The 18,878-nt window shown below is 43.0% G+C and overlaps 1 protein-coding gene across 2 annotated transcripts in view; it reads left to right on the top strand.

Moving 5' to 3' along the window:
- Positions 1-18,878, top strand: part of F13A1 (coagulation factor XIII A chain) — a 65,532-nt gene that overhangs the window by 16,768 nt on the left and 29,886 nt on the right. For both annotated transcript variants that reach the window (XM_005010706.6, XM_005010705.6), the window contains exons 4-6: positions 4,715-4,966; positions 11,470-11,588; positions 17,229-17,336. In XM_005010706.6, the coding sequence (XP_005010763.1) occupies positions 4,715-4,966; positions 11,470-11,588; positions 17,229-17,336 (479 nt within the window). The remainder of the gene's footprint in view (positions 1-4,714; positions 4,967-11,469; positions 11,589-17,228; positions 17,337-18,878) is intronic.

Genomic DNA, 18,878 nt, shown 5'->3' with positions numbered 1-18,878 from the left:
AGTAAATCAGCCACAGACTTGTGTAGGGCCTGAGAGCACCCGTCAGTCCCTCCACAGGCTGTGCTAATATCTAGGAGCTATTAAGTGCACACACACACGTACATGGCCACTGGGAATCGAGGGAAAAAATAAACTCAGTGGAGACAGGAGCTTCCAGGTGGCTGGGCAAGAGAGGAGGAAGAGAGTCGATCGAGTAAGCCCTGGTCTCCTGTTAGTAACTTGGAAGGAAGAGCAGCAGTGGGACTTGGCAGACTTGGGGAGCTGGAGGAGGAGCGCTTGTGTTTTGCCGACTGAACTTGCTGTACCTCTCTCTCGCTCTCCCTCTGTTGCTGTAAATCCCTCTCTGGTGCAGCAGTGTTATCCAGAATTAAACACAGCTTGTCTCCGTGCCTGACAGGCCCGGGAGCTGACATGCTAAGGAGCTGAGGCATATGTTAAGGATAACTCATTTTGAGTGCATGTGTGTGTAGCCACAGTCCTGTTTTAAATGGCTTATTCTTCCACTGCTGCATAAATAGACTTTGGCAGGTTTTAACAAACACTGCACTCTTCTTTTTGCACCTGTAAAGTGTGCATTGGGAGTGGGGAGGATAATCCCATACATACCTACAACCACACATGCCTCAGTAATAGTACATTTCACCATACAGACCTTGGCTCACATGCTTATTTACTTTTAAAGCCTGGTGATGCAGCACTGAGAGAGACCAGTGCTCCTTCAGTAGTGATAGCACCTATTTTGCTCTTCTTTTCATGCATGCCTGGAAACCCCAGGAGGTGCAGAGCTGAGCTGAGCTGCGACTGAAGTGAGTAGGAGCTTTAGGAGCCAAGCTTGGATAGCTACAGGAACCAAGGTGGGATAAGAAAGGAGGAAAGAAGAACCAAAGGCCTGTGAACTGTGCAGCAAGAGAAATCGATATGTTTGTGTCATTAAAGCTGCTGTAAAAAGGAGCTTTCTGTAGAAGCAGAACAGGTTTCTGGCAGTATCATGGCTCAGTACCTACCTCTGCAATGAAATGCAGAGAGCTGGAGGCCCCTGAAAGAGGGTCACTGTGAATTCTCTGCTGCCCTGTCCTGCCTTCAAGGCAGGACAGTCAGCAGCTGTCATTCAGTACTGGATATCTTCCAAGCTGTAAAAGGAGCCTATAAAAAAGGCACACTATGCCTGACGGTAATAGTACAGCAACCTCCGGGCTTTCTGAATTTTCAGACTGAGTTTCCCGTTTCTGTGTACTGTTAGGAGAGAAGAGACAGGGACATCCCAATGGCATCGTATCATACAACAACTTCGTCTTTCACAATTTGCTGTGAGATGTCCTCATGTGAGGGCCAGGGCCTCCTACACCCAAAACACACGTGAGCACCAGGGAGTGAGGCAACCATGGAGAACTGGCTGCAGAGCATGGTATAGGCTGCCAACTCCTGGAGCAAATCTGAGGGATGCTGAGCCAGCTGATGCTGCTGGCAGAAACGCCCTCCTGTCAGCATAAGTAGAGTTTATCCTCACTACATGGCTCCTGGTCCTGACATGCACCCAAACACACCCTCCTGCCTCTCTGTGGGTTGGGTTAGCATGAGATCCTTTAGGGAGTACTCTGCCAGGCGTTCACAGGCTTTTGGTAATGAGTATTTGGATGTCATTGAATCTCATTCCTTAGAGACTCTTAACCAGAGAGTGGAATCACCACTGCACATTATCCATTCTGTGAAAGGCCTGACATCACAAATATTCCAGCTATGAGCCAAAGTTGGCCCTTCTTTGACATTGCAGTCAAAAATGTGTGCTCAAGATGTAGATAGATTCCAATGGCCAAGTCATCTTGAGACAACTTCCCTACAGTGTTGATAAACATAGTACTAAACCTACACAGGGATGTTTTTGCCAGCAACCTCGGCATGTAATGCCAAAGATACTCAGCTTCATAGTCCTCTAGTATCAAGACAACAGATGTGTGTATATGAGACTAGTGTGGCTGGTGCTGTCAGGTGTCTAGATGTGTGATTACAAATCAGCTCTACAAGCTCCTTTCAGAAGTAACAATTCCCTTGCTCCTCCATTTGCATTTTGGTATTCATTTCAGAAGATGAGGGAAGCTGTCTTCTTCTCAAAGAAAATGTTGGAAATTGCTCATTATGCTCTTGAGGGCTCTGCCCGTCTCCCCAGCCTTCCTCCTGGCTTCAGGCTTTATGCAACTGTTAGCAAGCACCCAAACCCTGCCTGCCAGCAGCAAATAATATTTGCTTGTATATACTGTTTGTAACACCTGCAAATCATCCTGACTTCTAGGATATCCCTTCCCTGGCATCCCTGTTAGGGTTGCAGGCGATATCCTAGAGCACCTTCTCTTGAAGGACAGTGCAGTGGCCTCTCTTACTGCAGAGGTGCAGCTGTGGGGTGCAAGCATGGATGCTGGGCTGAAAGGACATTGCATACTCCTCAGCAGCAGCTACAGGTGCTCCCTTGCCAAGCATCAGATAGATAAGGGTGTCTTGTAGCTTTGCATAAGAGAGGGACTATTGTTGTTTTGAAGGGTAAATGGGGTTTCTCATGTAGGGGCTTTAGAAAAGTGAGGATGCCAGAGGCTTGGTACCTTGCTAAGCCACCTATGAAGTGCAGGTGAGGAGGTTTCCATAAAGATGCATTACAAAGACCTCATGGCCCCTTTGGGATCCTGTCTGGTTCCTATGGGCAGATTTACTGGGGAGAGATTCTGCAACTTCCCCATTACCAGCACACGTGGGACACGATGTGTTGGTGTGGAGCCCCTGCTACAGCACACCTCCTTCTGTCCCCAGTAGGGACAGAGGCTGACAGTGTCATTTCCTAAACATGCTAAAATACTGATCTCTCCCTTCCTCCCACCTGTCTGAAAGAGGAAAATAAGGTGTTTTAAAAAGTACACTTGTTAATGGTTTTAGAGGGTGTCAGTTCAATTACTTGGTTTGCTCTGCAGCTTTGTTAGAGTGGACTGCTTATAAAAAATAAATTAAAAGAAAAACAACAACAATTATGTCAAATCTAGAAGCAAAACATCAACTGTAGAGGCAAGCTGGGTCATACCCAGTTCCACTACAAAGAATAAGAATGTGCTCAGCTCTCAGATCACAATTGTTAGCAGACGCAAGACTCTCTGTTACCTCTGTAGGCTCTTCTCTCTAGACTGTCTTTCCTTTGATGGCTTATTTTTGAAGTGTCCTGTGCTTTATCTTCTAGTGTTTTCTATTGATTTTGCTCTCTTATTCTACTCCTTCTTTCTTCTGTAGGTCTCTTGCCTCTGTTGCATCCCTCACTGATCTGAGTGGGTTTCATGGGCTACAGCATCCCTGGCCTTCAGAGAAACTGGGCTATTTATTTGTACTGAAAATCTGTAAAATGGAAGTTTATGTGTACTGAATAATATTTTGGATGAAGTGCAGTAGGCCCAGATTTCTTAGAAACACAGAGTTCATGGCAGCTCACAAGCTTCAAATTCAAAGCTGGAGTTGCCCTTTTCCAAAATGTAGCAGTGTTCAGTTCTGTATTTATCTCTACATCAACTGTGTAAAAGTAAGCAAACAAGAAAATCAAAGTCCCTTTGCATTTAATTTTGAAGCTCTTAAATAACACCTATGAAAAATAGAGAAGTCTGTCTCTCTACTTTCGTGCTTTTTGCTACTATATCTGTGAATGAGAGTATAACTTTAAGCCTAAAACCTGAAATGAAGAATAGATATGAGAATGATTTAAGGAATTGAGTCTTCTCACAAGTATCTTTTTGTCTACACTACTGGTTGGATTCCAGATAAAATTTGGCTCTGCCTCCGGCTCAAGGGCTGTAATCCTTCCCACCTAACTTGAATTCTGGCAGTGTACATGCTTGCACATAGTTTATCCATCTAGATGCTTTTTATACTTGGCAAGTAAAATAATCTTCTCTGGGGCATGATTTGTTTTGATATGAGGCAGAACATCATGCACAGTACTTTGGAGGTGTGTCATGCTTTGGGGTCCATTGCTTGCAGAGAAAATTTGGCTATGCAGTCCAGATGCATTCATCCATACTCTGGATATCCAGAGTCAGTTCCCACTGCAGGGGCTTGCAAGAACTGAGCACTGGGCATCCACTGGCAGACAGACTTGTACATGTATTTCCTCTGCCTCATCTGCGTGGGTATGTGTGAAAGAGCCACTGCTTGTTGGTGCTGTAGTGCAGTGAGAAAAGGAGGGCTCTGCTCTGCTACAGAGCCCCAAAGCCAACATCTGTGCCCCAGTAGGGCACTTGCACATTAGCAAAGAGGGTGATGGGTGCATCTGAACTTTGGAAGGAACTCTTATTCATGCTTACCAATGACATGGCTAACTCCAAGGCTGGAGTACAGCTCACTGTGCTAGAATAAACAGTTTTGAGCCAGGAAAGCCTAGAACAGCCCCTGCTCTTGTTGCCACATGGACACTCCTGGCAGTGCCCAAGCCAGATGGACTGAAGCTTTCTGGAGCAAGATGGGAGGGGGTGCCTGCATAGGTTGCCTGTTGGGACGCGATGTGTGTGCTTGGGTGGCAGCAACACAAGTGACCAGGCACTGTGTGAAGCTCTAAGGGAGGTAGGTGGTCTCTGCCTGCTAACATTTGCCATCTCTGCTGAAAATAGACAAAGGGACAGAGGACTGTTGTTTTGAGAGTGCCTTTGTTTCCCAAGGTGAACCATTTCATAGAGTTAACCCCCTGTCTCTCCAGGTCGCTACCCACAGCCAAACAAAGGCACCTACATCCCGATCCTTGTAGGTGATGTTCTGAAGCCTGGGGAGTGGGGAGCCAAGATTATCCACAAGGAAAACAATTCAATTCGCCTGTCCATCATGTCCTCTGCCACCTGCATTGTTGGGAAATTTCGCCTGTATGTTGCTATCTGGACTCCTTTTGGCATCATCCGGACGCATAGAAACTCGGCAACTGACACTTACATACTATTCAACCCGTGGTGCCAACGTAAGTAGCTTATCATTGTCAAATATTCACACTTTCTGCTACCAGGCTCATTGGTTTGTGGGAAGGAGTGGTCTGAGAAGGGGAACTTGCAGCCAAGGTTGTTGAAGACCAGGCAGTTTGGATGTGGAAAGGGTACAGTTAAGCTTACCTAGCTCTGCCAAGAGGCAAGTCATGCAGGCTTGGGGGTAGCTCTGTAGTTTTATGAGGCTAAGTCTGTTTTTACCCATGTAAGTAGCATTTCTTATAGTAAACACATCCCAAGGCATTGCTCTGACTTCAATAAATAAGCATCAGGGTGAGCCTTCTGCCTGCCTTCGTGCGCCTTAAAATGACAAGTCAATACAGATGTGTTTTTGTCCAGAATTTGGCATGGGGCGGGATGTGGCAGAGTCCCATACTCAACTGTTGAGTTACATTGCTGGTTGCAGAAACTCAGTGGGAGCTGCTGCTCCTGCACAAGTCAGATGCACTCAGTCTGCTGTAGCATGACTGGTGGCACCTTGATGTTACACAAAATTTGAGCTTATAACTTCCCCTTAGTGGTGACTAATTACCAGCAACCCTGTCCCCTGCAAGGAAAATAATATTTTGCGAATGAGCCTTTTTTTTTTTCTTTTTATAATCCAATGGGTTAAAGAACTCTTTTTTTTCTCCTCTAATCTCCCTGGATTGCAGGTAAAATCAGCCCTTCTGCTGACAGAAATGCACTTTACCCAATGAACTCAGCATGTCTTTTTAAAGAGAAAGCAAAGAGGACTGGTGAAGTTTGGCTCACCAGCCTTCTGACAGGCTGTAGCACTGTGCCTCAGCTTCTGATTCTCATAAGGCTCCAAGTCTGCCGCATATATTGCAATATATTTAGGCCACCAGCTAACTTTAATATCCTCCTGCCATCCTTCCTTCATCCTTCAATGTTTTTACCAGAGTATTTTTATCAAATAATCCCATGCCAAACAAGGGCCGTCTTACTGTGTGACGAGTAAGTTTAGCATTATTAATGGAGCCCATTATTCAGCTGCACTACTGTCAGTACCTAGAATGATTTGTGCTGAGTTCATTACTTGCCCCTGGTCCAAGGGAATATAAGCAATGATTAGCTTATGCATTATTTAGGAAGATATATGTTAATGCTGAGTAAAGCAGAGTTAGTTAAGCAGGAACAGGAGGGAAGGGCAGGGCCTAAGGCCCCACGACACCATGAAGGACTTTTGAATGCAGTGTAGAGGTAGGTGCCTTAGAGAAGCATGGTCAGAATTTATTCTGGAAGGAGAGAGAGTTGGTTACAGAAGGAGTCAAAGGTGAGTGAGCAAATGTGACCCACTGGTGAGCAGACAAAGCTGCTCAACATTTGTAAAGTCATCATTAGCCTGTCACAGCTCCAGCTAGGGAGGTGTCATTCTCCACTCTAAAGTAAAGCATCCTTTGGTTGTTGTCCCAACAACCACTGTGTTAGCCAGCATGGTGACGATGCAGTGGGTTAGCACCTCTTTAGAAAGGGATAAAACTTAGAGAAAAAGCTTCTCAACTTCCCTCATGACTCGCATACAATCAGCTAGGAGTGTATGCAGCCATAAACTGGAGAGAAAATGTAATGTGGGGGGCTTGGCTGCCCCACTGTGGTGTGATGGGGACCACACAGGCCGATTCAAGGTGCAAGGCAAGGAGTAAGAAGGGGAAAATCAATCTCCCCTTCACACATCCTTCCTCCATCTCTGTGTACCCACAGCACGAGGGCTTTGCTCTCTGTGCACTCCTTCCCTCACACCTGAGCTGAATGGGGCCAAAAGCGAGCAAGATGAAAACCAAAGCATGTGAGCAAACCTGCAGAGTTCCAGATATGCAGCAGCAGCTGTTATCAAGGCTGACAGGGAAGCTCTGGTGCAAGAAAGCAAAGGAGAGTCTCTGGGCAGCAAGAGCCTGCTGTGAGGGTCACCCCCAGAGGATCATGCCTTTGTCCCTGCTTACATATCCAAGTGTGCCTTCAAGTCCTGGCCCTTGCTGGATATTGTAGGATTTATTTTCTGCATATTTCATTTGGATAAAGATTTACTTTCATTTCTTGCCCCTGCTTTCACTCCTAGGTAGTTTGGACTAATTGGCTCCTGTACCTGCCTTTTCCTCATTGCGTTAGAAAAGCAGGCACCGTGTTTCTCCATGCCCCATCCCCTGGCTGGGAAAGATTGTGCAGTGGAATGACAAAAGGGTATAAAAACTCAGGCAGTTAAAGTGCACAGAAAACAATAGTTTGAAAATCTCCTAGACTTGTTTGCTGGGTTAATAGCTAAGCAGAAGAGTCTGAGTGAAAAGCCTCATTAAAAAGAGAGAAGGCTGATGCCAGGAACGAATGGGGATTGTTATCTCAGGGAGCAGAGTACAGGCTCCATCAGTGTCTAGCACAGCTCTCCGACTCATCATTTTAGAGAAACATCAATGTGTCTGTATGAGCTTTTCTTTAAGTCATAGGCATTTGTGCCCTTTCTTATTACTTCTTTTTTCACTGTAGTTCAGTTTTGACATATTTTCCCAGGCAGGGATGCATTTTTTTTTCTGCTGTTTCAGAACAAGTCAGCATACTTTACCAGTAAAGCTACAGAGTAGCTTCTGTATTTTGCTTCCAAAACCATCAGATGCTTTCATATGGTTTAATCCCCTTAGCTACATTTAAGGCTCATCACTAAGAATAGACATGCAGATGTGGGGCCTGATCCTGGAAAATGATATACATCAACACCAAACATTTGGGAATTCAGCAAGCAAGTGGACTGAGATTTCAGATGCTCAGGTGAAAATTGTGCCAGTTAATAAGCAAGGTAAAGCCTGTGAAGAGAGGCAGCATTATCTCTTCAGCCAGCTGACATAGCTGGGGAAAAAAAAAAAAAAAAAAAAAAAAAAAAAAAGATATGCTTTTGGGCATGCAGAGCCCTCTTCAGTTATGAAATAGGAGATACAAATGGTAAGTCATTAAGGATAACTTCTTGGAGTTTAACTTCACTCTTAGCAATATCAGACTACATGAAAGCAAAGAATGGCTCCTTTGATCTGTGAGCTCTTTCCAAGGAGGTGCTGAGCCCAGTGACTTTCTGATTTATGAACACTCAGTGCCTATCAAGAAAAGACCTTGCATGGCCTCTTGTGGCTCTCACAGGTGGAGATGCCTAGGGTATGTGAAACTTGCAGACTCCACAGGCCAAGGGTATGTATTCCATTCACCCAAATTTTCTGCAAAGTGTTTTAGATATAATCAATTAAATATATTGCATCTTTAGTGACTCAGTTGCATATTTCTTCTGCTCATGTCCTTCAAGTGTTCTAATACAGTTTGAGGATTAGTAACATGTGGTTGACTTTGGTCTCCTCTTATGTGTTATATGGCATCCAAATTTGGCCAAGTTAACATTTTCTGGTGTTTGTAGCCATATCTTAAGTTTTACGTTTTGTATCATAGATTCCATATGACTAAAATTCACAAAGAGCTTCATATCTCTGCTACATCCATGTAGGCAAGCACTGGCAGTTGCAGGGCAGCACACTGAACTTGGTTCTGAGTGAAGTGGATTTTGCAGATATCTGTTTTTAGCTCTTGAAGCTCTGTTTGCCACAGCACTGTACTCCTCCCAGCAAGAGCCTTTCCAAGTTCCCACGATGAAGGGAGGCTGGGCGCTGAGGGCAAGCCTCCACCTCCACCCATCTGCTGTGCTGCTGCGCTCAGCGGTCACTGTGTATGGGAAGAAATGGCATTTCCAACTCCAGCTGGTTGCTGTGCTGGGGCAGGGGTTCCTCAGGTGCCCTGGTACTGGGCAGGAACCTCCCATGCCCATTCACTTTCCCAAAGGGACAGGACTTCTCTGCACTTCTTCCACTTTTCACAGGGAGCCCATGTTCTGTGGGATACCTCACCTGCAGGCTTCGTGTGAAGTGTATTTTCACCTTATCCATCTTCAAACAGAGAAGCATACAAGCTAATTTGCTTCTTTGTAGCACTGCTGGTATCTTAGTAGTTTCCCAGGATAAAAAGTGAGGAGAAAAGCCTTAAACTGCTAGAGAAAAAGAACAAACAAACCCAGAACATTTCCTTGGAATTCTTCTGTTTGTCAGATGTGAGCCTCCACTTGCACCAAATAATTAGGAGTTGTACTATGTAGAGCACGCTTAGCATCAAAGTAGTCACAAATGCCTTGTATTTTCTTCTAAACAGTCTCAAGGGTAGTGAAAGCTGTCAAAAATCAAAGCATCTGGCTTCTCTGTGAAACAGAGGCCCTTTTTACTTTATCAAAAAATACAAATATTTAAAAATAATTGACAGAGAAGTTAATCAATTTTCATCTGATTTAGCAAAGATCATGCAGTCTTGAAATAACGTAAGCGTCTCAATTGATATCAACAAGATCAATATTGATATTTATAATCCCTGAAAGAAAACAACAGCTGTCAAGAAAGCATGTGCACACACTCCACTGAATACATAACTGTTCAGAAGGTGTGGGTTCGCCTCCTTGAAATGCATCCTTTGTACTGTTTGTACACATGTGCTTCAATAAAACCCAAAGCTCAGGGAGTCAATACATATAATCGCTCAATCAGCAAATCAAGCAGATCCATCCTAATGAAACAGAGCCTGCATGATCTGTGACATCTGCAACATTTTTGGTAGGATGTTGTGCAAAACTCATTTAGAGCTGGGAGCTGGACCTCAATAAAATCATGTGATATGCGGTTTCTGAAGTATGCAAGCCCCTTCTGGCATTAATGACTGCAGCTTTTTTGATTCGCTGTCAGGTTTTTTAACACTCTCTGTCACCTTGTAGGCTCTCAATGTAAACCTGTGATCTGCTTTGTGCCTGGGTGCAGGCTGACTCGGTCGTAGGCAGTACCTGGCTTATAAACAACCCTTGTTATGACCCAGCCCTTAGAAGCCACATGGGTAGCACCATGCTGCTGCATGAAGGGTCTCAGACCTGCCTGCCTTAGGGAAAAGCAGATAAAACCTGCTGCTTTTCCGTCTACTCTGATTTTGATGTAGCCTGCAGAGCTTGTACAGCAGCCCTGTCGAAAGCATAATGGCAAGCACTGATCTCCTCGAATGCATAAAAACCTTCCTACATTTAACACCTGCTTCCATATCATTCCTTGCACACCAATGTAAAGGTCACAATGTTATGTATCTACATGTAATCCCTTCTGTATGTATAGAAACATGGATATAAATATATCTTCACATAAAATAAAAATTCCAACAGCGTCAGGTGTACAGACTGGCAAAACCCTTCACTTAACTGAAGTTGGTGTGAGTTTTGCCATTGATTTTTCAGAAGGCTCAGATTTTAGTGATTTTCTGCTGAATTGCAGTTTTATGGCAAGTGAAGAAGCTTTAGATGAGGTTTTGAAGGAATTACAAATCTGATTTGCATTTCAGAAAAATACAACAAATCAGTAGGCTTTTAAATGTGGAATGATCATATAGTAATTTGTAGCGAGATCCTGAAGAAATCTACTGCAGCAGTGGTCAGTGGTAGTTTTGCATTTGCATGTATCATGCTATTGTAGGTTATTGCTTCCCTTTAACTTGCTCTCTGGTGCAACATTACTGAATTCTTCTAATTAATTAATTCCCAGACCATTAAATGTTAAGTGGTATCTCTGAGTCACGAAATACTAGCACTGGCACGGGAAAGAAATCCTCATCTGTTCTAGCACCACAGAATCCCTGTTTCATACCTGCCTGTGAGCATCTGAACAGTTTCACATAATTCATGTAAATTCAATCATTTACATACATTAAGAATGGGTTATTTAAGGATGTGAATACCCTTTGCAGGATGAGGTTCCACATGTACACTTTGGAATGATGTAAGACCAATCTAGGATGTACACTTTGTTTATTTTTTAATGAAGACCTCTTCCAATTGCTTGCAGTTTTCACTTGCACATTCAGATTTCTCCTCATATTGGCTGGTCAGTCGAGTTACATGGGGGCGGCACACCGCAGTCAATATCTTATGTACAGAAAAAGTAATCACACCCTTCTGTTAATACTCTATAAATACTATACTCCAATTTTTTTTAATGCACTACAGATTTTTCTTTAGATCTCTTGACTTGAACTGTTTTCCATTAACATTAATAGGTTTGAAATTGTTCTTTGATCTGTTTGTACAGATGCAGAATTGCATCACGGTGCTCGAACTTTTAAATTAGTGGTACACAGTAATCTTGGAATTCTTGATAAGATGTGACATTTTAATCATACTTTGCAGATCTCGAGAAAACAGGCAAGAGCTGTCAGCAGTTTTGCATCTCGCGTGCTTTTAAGTTGTATTATCCTATTTCTAACTGGGGTCACTATCTCCTTATATTTGTGCTGTGCTGAAGCAAGTGATGCTTTGTTTGATGGATGATGGGCACTTCTCATCAAATATGACTGCATTGTATGCTAAGATTTTTTATCTGCCCTATATAGAAACTAAGTGGCTGTGTTAATGCTTGTTTTGGATAAATTGATGCAGAGGATGCCGTGTATCTGGATGACGAGAAGGAAAGGGAAGAATATGTCCTGAATGATGTTGGTATTGTTTTCCATGGAGACATTGACGAAATAAAATTAAGAAGCTGGAGTTACGGTCAGGTGAGCTATTTAGACTTTCTCTGGCTGCTCCCAATAGCAAATAGCAAATGAATTTAATTGACAACAGACAGTGGCTGAGACTGTGGGCTCTTGCTCTGTTGCGCATTATTGGTCTCTACTTCAGAAACACAAGAGGCATACATTTAAAATTGTATGAAGCAGGTGTATACCTAATTCAAAAAAGCAACATTATAATAGCTAATATTTAAAGGTCTTGTTTTAGGAACACATTTAAGATACTAAGAGGCTGCCTGTTGAAAGTTACAATCATTAGCTGAGATTTTTACTACACAGCAGCATTTCTGCTGCTACATCAGTGCTACTTCAAGATCAAACTGATTTAGGGAAAGAGATTTTTTTAGTTATTTATTTAGCAAGAGGTTGCATTCCTTTTTGACTCTTCCTTTCAGTTCTAGTAACTTGGTGAAAATAATTATCATCTTATTGGGGGTCACCTTTTCCATATTTTCTGGGTTTGATCACAGAGTTTTAAATTTCCTCATCACAGTGACAAGTGCATATCTTCTCCCTTTGCTGCCTGGACTTGACAACACTGGTCTCCAGTGGCTTCTTGCAGCCTTTGAGAAGCACAGTCCTGGCTGGCTGGTGTGTGGTGTTGATGTGCCTTCAATAACATCAACCCCTTATTGCTTGCCTGTTTTACCTCACCCTATTTGTAATCACTAGCCAGCCTGAAAATCACTGTGGGATTTGTGGGATTAAAGAGTTAAGTTGTTGTGTGAGAAAAGGAAAAACACATTCAACAGCAACATCAAAATTAGCAAAACTAACCCTAACTGTCACCCAAGGGGACTCCAATGGTCAGTTATTGGACATGGCTCACCTCACCTCCTGTTTTTTCACAACAGCACAATTAAGAAAGTATTGAAGTACTTCCTTCATGCCACAGTGATGGATCCATTCAGTTTTTTGCTGCCCCTCCCTGGTGCAGCCTTGCAGAAGGGAACCTTCTTGCTTTGCTTTCTGTCCCTCAGCTGAAGCTTTAGCTGGATGGATTGACAGTGTGCTTGCTGTAGAGAGCTCTTTGAAGTCACATCTCTTGTTTCCTTGTTTAAGGGTTTCATTTTTTTTTTTATTTTTTTTTTTTCCTGCCGAAGCACTGCTTTAGGAAGCTTCTGTCTTTTCACCTTTCCTTTGGTTGTCTCAGCACCATTGTTTGTAGGGTCTAAAAGTGATCCTGTCTGAGCTAAAGATAGTCCTCAAATAAAGTAAGGGGGAGGTAATTCCATAAGCGGAGTGCACTTCTGAGAGAGTTATGTGGAACCAGATCCCGAGGCCAAAGCTGGGTGTGCGTTTAAGTTGACCAAAAATGCCCCCTCCTGGCCCTTCCTTCCCCCTGCAAGTGTTTGTGCAGCCGTGCAATGAATCAGACTGGAAAGCTGATCTAGCTGAACATGCATCTCCTTTATTTTTTATTTTTTCCCTTGGGTTATTTTTCAGGCTTGCTCTGTTCCTAGATGTGGGATTCACTCTGTGACAGATGTAGGGGAGGGAGAAAGGGGAATGAGTGGCTGGAGATGGAAGCCAGCTTCAACCGACTGCTGGATTTATGTCCTAAGATGCTGAATTTATGGTCTATAGTGGTTTGGCCTGAGGTGCTTATATTCTGCAAATCTGGCACCTTTCTGACACAAACACCAGCCTCCCTTGAGAAACTGCATTATTTATTTGGTTTTGCTAGGAGGCAGCTCTGTCTGGGAGATTAGGGCTGTTCCATATCCCTTTGTCATGTGCTTTCCTTCCACTGCTGAACTGGAACTGGAGAGCTTGACTTCCACCCTGTGTTGTGGTGCACCTTTTGTTATCCCCTGTCCATGTGAAAGCTGAATTTGGCAGGTGAATCAAAGGGGGCCAAGCCCAGGGTTTTCCTGGAGCCCATCATTTTTTATAGAGGAGTAACAAACATCTTAAAGTTGAAAGCAATGGAAAAATATTCTCCTGGTTCAGTGAGATGGAGGATATGATGTTCCTGATCTTACCCTTCCAATTCCCCACCACTAAATATGTGTGCCTTTCTCATTTTCAGCAATCCTGGATGTTAAGACTAAAAGCATAGCTCTGAGTGAATGAAAGTACTAGCAGTGAATCCTATATTACGGGTATATCCTACATATATGCATTTTGTATAGATGATATATGGCCCTGTACAATAGTCTCAGTAAAAAGCGCATGGCCACATACAGTCATAGAGGTGTAAGGTATATGGTCTTACACAAAGCTACAGATAGAATTGTGCATAGTAAAGTAACATTCTTAGCCTAAAAAAAAAATAAATAATAAATGCTTTGAACACTGACAGCTGAAAGTTTTAACTCCAGTTGTAAATCAAAAAGGAGCTTGCAGTTCAAAACTGGGTTACTAGTGGGAGATAATTCTCCCAGCTGCTGTCTTTAATGAGCAACATCAACTTGAGAGGAGGAAAGGCAAGAAAAATGGACTCAGGAAGGAAAAAACAACAGACCAGTTGAAACATGGCTGTAATGAATGAGGATGGAAGTGTTTCTTGTAACATGGCTGTGATTCCTTTCTTCTAAGAATGTGCAAATTGCCAGTCACTAAGAAAAGCCCAAAGGGGATTCAGGACAAATTTGGCTTTTGAAGAAATCTAGGCACATAGGAACTCTGTAGTTGAGAAATGGAAGTTGGATGCTATATCGATCTTTTAACACAGTTAAAACACGGTGAAAGATGTAAAATAAAACAGGTGGGCATAGTGTTGTCATTGCCATCTTGAGCTGGCTCGTGTCTACATGTTGAGCCACATTAGCATTGTAATGTGTACATTACAGTGTAAATATAATTTTATGGCATGTGAATTTGGTAAGATCAGACCACAAGCAACTGTGGGAAATAGCACTGACTTAATTCAGCCAGTGCAAAAGGTGATGCAGCCCCTCTTACTTGGACTTAAATAGTTTTAAAGGTTGTCTCTCACAAGCCAGTTAGCATGAAAAGATAGGGCCTGCTGAAAACCAGTCTCACTAAATGCAATGCTCTATAATGCAATGTGTGTGTGCAGACAGAACCTCTTTGCCTGTTTGCTTTCCTACCTCTTGTCTTCCTTCTGCAGTCTTCCTCAGGTGGCTCTGCCAAACTTTGTTTGCCCTGAATTTGGTTTATTCCCATTGCTGCTTGTGTAAGCAGGCAGTGCCCATTCCGAGCCCAAGTTTGCTGATCTGTTCTGGCTGCTTACTGCTGCTCTGGTTCCTTTGACATTTCAGGGGTATTCAGCCTTACAAGTGTTATATTTCTGTTCTGCTTCCCTCTAGATAACATCTTCATGCCAAGATTGAGAGCAGGAGACTGATTTAGTTTGATTTAGTGCTTTTAAATCAATGGACAGTGAAGGATGGTGAAACTGGCTTTAGCCCATGTTATGGTACTCTGCATCCTATGCTGATGCAATATAGTGTAAGGGAGCATGTATGATATTGTGAGGCAACTTTACAGCTTGTCCTGTGACCCTCCCCCTGTTAATGCAGTTATTTCACAGTCATTTATATAATTGTATAAATGCCAAGGTGGAAGGTAACAACTCTGTTAGCAGTTCCTTTCCTCTTTAGTCTTTGGGTATATGCTGGCAAGATTGACAGTGTCTCATAAACTGTAGATGAGAGAGATTTAATTTGCAAGCTAAACTTCTTATTGATTTAACTCAGCTCTTAGGCACTGCTGATGACTTGAAGAGCAGAAAGCTCTTTTTGATCCTGGTAGAAGTAATAAATCATTGGACCAGGACAGAAGAAAAATGAATTTGAAGCAGGAAGGACCACTATGAGGACCCAGTGTTTACACTGGGAGGATTCTCCTTGGGAAGGAGGGTCTCCGTAGCACAGCCATTCACCTGACTTGATTTACAGCACATACCATTGGAGCAGAATGGAGAGCTTACTTGCAATTTTTCAGCCTCCCAGAAATGATACAATATTAGGAGTAGGTCCCTGGGAACCACTGCCCACCACCATCCCCCCCTCCCCTCCCCCCGTTTCCTTGCTCGCCTGAACACCATGAATTCAGTTTTGCTCACTAAGACTACCAGGTGCTATTAAGCAGCAAACGTCTGCTCCAGAGAAAGCAATTCAGTGACAGTGTGCATAGCAAAGTCCAGGAGCAGGATGGTGTGCTTCCTTGGAGGATTTTTGCTGAAAAGGATCCATACTGCAGCAGTTTGCAGAACAATGGGAGATAGGCAAAAAAGAAGAGGACTTTCCTTGGGCAGGAGATGGCTGAGTGATTAAGGTGCTTCTTCCTTCACACAGAGGCATAGAGATGCCCCTGCGTGAAGGGGCTTATGCCAGAGCTCAGCTGCTGAGCTGCTGTCTATAAGAGAGAGGCCAAAGGGTGCATGGGCTCTCCAGGACGGCACCCCTATCCATCCCATCTTTTCTGCAGCACTGACAGCAGTCTTATTTCTTCCAGGTTTTCTTTTCATCTCTCTGGCCTCATGCTTCCTCCTCTTTTGCCTCTCCCAGGGCTGCCAAGGCAGCAACTTGGCCTGGGCATTTGATTGCTTTTGGCAGGAGACACAACTCATATCACCCTCATCTTCTGAGGAACCTTAACTCATATCACCCTCATCTTCTGAGGAACCTTAAGCCAAGCTGGAGACAGTTGCAGCTGTAGTTGCAGCTCAGCCCAAGAGCAAAAATCCTGTTTGCATGAACCACATCCCTAAGAATGCAAACATAGAACATAAACATAGAACATGGCAACAGGACAAGCTGAGTGGAGTTTCTCTTACAGACTTGAATGCTAATATAGTATTGTGTTTTCAGTGAATCTGGAAGACTTTTTCTTTTTTTTTTTTAATAATGCGTGTTTCCTTGTCCCCTACCATTTTCTGGGGGACAGAAGTATTTTCCTTTGCTATGCAGTTTCTCCTAAGAAAAATGAAATATATCACAGGGTAGGTTCTGTGACAAATGGTTTTTGGTCTCTTTAGGCACCTCTGCCCTCAATTCATTCCCATGCTTGTTCATGCTGGATCGAAGAAACTGTACCTTTCTACTCTATTTTTGAAGAAGACTACTTTAGGTCACTTGGTATTTTTGATATCTAAGTTTCATAGACCCAGATTAATCAATATAATCAGCTTTTGGCTTGATAATTTTAAACATATTTAATATCTTACTTTAAAATTTAAGTGTTTTCAAATTAACTTTGGCAAACAGTTTATTGGTCAACAGTATTGTACTGGCTATGTCAGAGAAGTCCTGAAATTAACAGGTCTGGAATCTGTGAAGGACATGGAGTCCTTAGTGAGCAGACTAGCTTCTTGTAGTTATTATAATAATACCTTCCTATTATATACTTGTTAGCACTTAAAATTTTATGTCCTGTCAGAAAGGCTATGTTGTCATTTTAACCTTCTAGAAACCAGACTGAGATTGAATTGAAAATGACACACTCTTTTCCCTTAAAGTATCTCACATTTTTTGCTGTACATGGACAATTATTCTAGAAGAAAACTTGTATTTTTAAACAAAGAACTTTGACCTGACCAGATAATTTTGAAATTGATCAGCTATTATAATAATGAAAAATAGCCTTGTGTTTGCTTTCCAGAATAAAAGTGACTCAATTTTTCCTCTGTTTCTCTTTATCTTTCCTTTCATCTAGTTTGAAGAAAACATTCTGGATGCGTGCCTTTTCCTGATGGACAAGGCAGAACTGGAACTGTCTGGGCGTGGAAACCCAATCAAAATCTGCCGTGTTGCTTCTGCAGTGGTATGCAATTGATGCCCAAGAAGTGTCAGAAGTGACTCTTTAATCAAAGCCATGCTGGTTTAACCGGCCCTTGTGCCCTCGTGTGCTCACTCTGACAGGTGTCAGATCAATTCTCCATCCTGACCTCTGGGTCTGGCATTTTATTTCACTCCACTAAAGGTGAAATATTTATGTCAGTTCATCATCTTTTTCCTGAGAGTGCTACCTCACTGGAGAGAAGGCCACTTTTAGGCATTGCACTTTCAGGCATGCTAGCATTTCTTGTGGCACTGTGCTCATTTTCTGGTAGCTGAAATAACTGAGAAAGTTATTTCTTCCATGGATGTTGAGGCAGCATACTGGATAGAATTTGAGATGAGGAATTGAGAGACTTTACATGGATTCCAACAGTGTCTGCAGTGGTGGGTGTCTCAACTCAACCAGGATGTGAAAAGCAAAGGCTGAGTTTTTGCCTCTGCCTTCTGGAGGTCTGAACTGATGCCCTCTGCTTCCCAGAATAATAAGCTGGTAATTGAGCCAGTATTATTAGGTGTTCTCCCAGGCCAGCTGCTAAAGTAGTGTCTCCACAAAAGATGGTTACTGAAGATGAATGATCCTTTAACCCACTTATTACAGCATTTTGAAATATGAATTGAAATGGGATGTCCACCCTCTCAGTTAATGCCACATGCTGATTTTTGCATAACACAAGTTAAGTAGAATAGCTTCAGCAAGAAAGACTGAGAGTACCGTCACTTCTCTTTGTCTTTTAGCCTTCTGGTTATTTCTTTCACAATAGATACTAGAAATGTAGTTTCAGGCCTCTTGGGACAGAAGTAAGAATGGATTAATGCAACCTGGATTGCTGCATTAACCACTGGGCTAGTATATGCAAAAGGTTCATTATGCAGAGACCCTGGAAGACCTCTGGGCAGAAGATGACAATGTTGATGAACCCAAAAGGGTCTTAAATACTACTTAGGTTTTGAGCGACCCAGCCACTTTAGGTAGGTGGAGAAGTTTGCTATTGGAAATCCAGGAATAAGTGGACTTCAGGTATCTGCAGGATTAGGCTATAGCTACGTGGGAGTTTTGGCCCTCTGAATTCTGGACCTCAGTAAGAAGTGGCTAAGACGTGCTGAAGTCTCACCTGTGTTCCTTACTTTCATTCTTGCTCAAGATGTGGCATTTTAGAGCTGAGCTTATCTAGGGATGTGCCCCCGTGCTGGGATCCTTCTGAGGCTTGCTGAAGTTGCAGAGCAAGCAGAGTTGCTCCTCTCTTCCTCTCTTTGCAGCCAGATCAAAACACTGTCCTGTCCTTGAAGTGCCTCTTTTCCTGGCATGTTTCCCACAACAGTGAGATGGGCACAACCCCTTAACCCTTTGGTTATGACTCTGAATACTTATCTTCATTCAGTTCTAAGGTTCACAGGAAGTCGATTTTCTAATTATAAAACAGTAGTTAATCCAGCCAAAAGCTTTCAAATGAGAATTGTGATTTATTTGGCTGGCATGTAGCTGTTCCACATTAACATAATTAAAAGGTACAGAGCGAATGAGCTT

The sequence above is a fragment of the Anas platyrhynchos genome, chromosome 2 (assembly GCF_047663525.1).
Source record: "Anas platyrhynchos isolate ZD024472 breed Pekin duck chromosome 2, IASCAAS_PekinDuck_T2T, whole genome shotgun sequence".
Lineage (NCBI taxonomy): Eukaryota > Metazoa > Chordata > Aves > Anseriformes > Anatidae > Anas > Anas platyrhynchos.
The sequence above is the reverse complement of the archived record's forward strand: the minus strand, read 5'-3'. Positions and strand labels throughout refer to the sequence as shown.